The sequence below is a fragment of the Aplysia californica genome, unplaced genomic scaffold (assembly GCF_000002075.1).
Source record: "Aplysia californica isolate F4 #8 unplaced genomic scaffold, AplCal3.0 scaffold01124, whole genome shotgun sequence".
Lineage (NCBI taxonomy): Eukaryota > Metazoa > Mollusca > Gastropoda > Aplysiida > Aplysiidae > Aplysia > Aplysia californica.
In genome coordinates this window covers 132,320-133,710 of record NW_004798394.1, presented here as the reverse complement: position 1 = coordinate 133,710, position 1,391 = coordinate 132,320, and the positions used below count along the sequence as shown (strand labels likewise).

The 1,391-nt window shown below is 37.6% G+C and overlaps 1 protein-coding gene across 2 annotated transcripts in view; it reads right to left on the bottom strand.

The window, feature by feature from the left end:
* LOC101863557 overlaps positions 1 to 1,391 on the bottom strand; it is a 35,645-nt gene that overhangs the window by 23,387 nt on the left and 10,867 nt on the right. For both annotated transcript variants that reach the window (XM_005111796.3, XM_035973310.1), the window contains one exon: positions 816 to 892. In XM_005111796.3, the coding sequence (XP_005111853.1) occupies positions 816 to 892 (77 nt within the window). The remainder of the gene's footprint in view (positions 1 to 815; positions 893 to 1,391) is intronic.

The following is a 1,391-nucleotide window of genomic DNA, read 5'->3' as shown; positions in this document are numbered from 1 at the left end:
CCCCCCCCCCCCCCCCTTAAATGAACAATTACGTTTAATTCATTTTTCCCTTGTATTGTTTTTACTCCATTACCTCACGCTCAGGAAACAAAATATGCAATTGCGTTGACAGCACAAACAAATGGAAGACAACCAGTGAGAGAGAGAGAGAAAAGAGAAGAAAATAATTAAGCCTGTCATCACAAAGAAAACATAGACGACCAGCCAATCTCAGAAGAACTATATCTGTCCCCCACGAAATGAAGGCGACCGGTTAGAGACAAAAGTAGTAAGTCTGTCCCGAAAAAAAAAAGAAAAAAAAGACGACAGACGACCGACGTCTGTTCTAACAAAGAAAATTAAGAAGACGACGGTCCGAGACAAACCGACACATTATGTACTTTGACTTTCCCAAGAAAGACGAAAAAAAGAAGAAGACGATCGTGCACGAGTACAATTATTTTCCCACAAAGATAGAAAGAGGACAACTGGTCAGAAGCAGACCACAACCTCAGAATTACAAAGTTCAATCTAACATTTTTGGCCGTTTTGAATTACTGCGACCATAATGCCAGAAAGCAATTTATGCTCTATCTGCTCTTTCAAAATCGTAGAAATATTCGGAGTCGTTTTCAAGATTTTCAAAGAATTGCATTAAAAAAACTTTACATATTGCGAAACTAAAAAATTCTGAGGTAAAATTTCTAAAAACTAAGCACTGAGCAGATAGATCTTTGTAGTTCTGAGATAACGAGACGTCGCACGACAGTTTGTCTGTGACTCATCGTCTCTTCATTTTCTTCATGGTGCTGTCGAAGATACAAGAAGACACTCACCTCTTCCAGTAAACGTGTGACAGCTTCTATGTCATTGTAGGTTTTGGTCATCTGTGACACTCGCTCCGCACACAAAACTGGGGAGAGACGAGAAACAAAACAATCCGTTATCCACCTGCTCGGCACAACAAAGTCTGAAATCACACAATTCAATGACCGACATTCAACATTTCATAACGGCAGATAGCTTGTGTATTAGGTAACAGGAGCTACAGGCCAATGGCTGTAGTACAGCATAATAGGAATAAAGATTCTGCAAGCGGTAGCTGGCGGGAAACTGAACAACCCGTGTTCTTCCATAGAACGAAAACAACCAACCATTTGCTCATCCTTGTTTTTACAAGCGTTTTAAAAGCCAATTTTCATTCTCCATTTCATTTCTTTGTTCTATACGAGTATTTTAAATATACAGTGTAAGTTATCTTAATGTACATTTTAAATACTTTTCTATTTGTCCATTCGATGATATTTTTACAGTATAATCTATTGCTGTATTTTTTCATTTTTTATACTATAGATTATACATCTAACGATTTTCAATTTACTTTATACTACTGAGATCAACGGGGCAAAAAA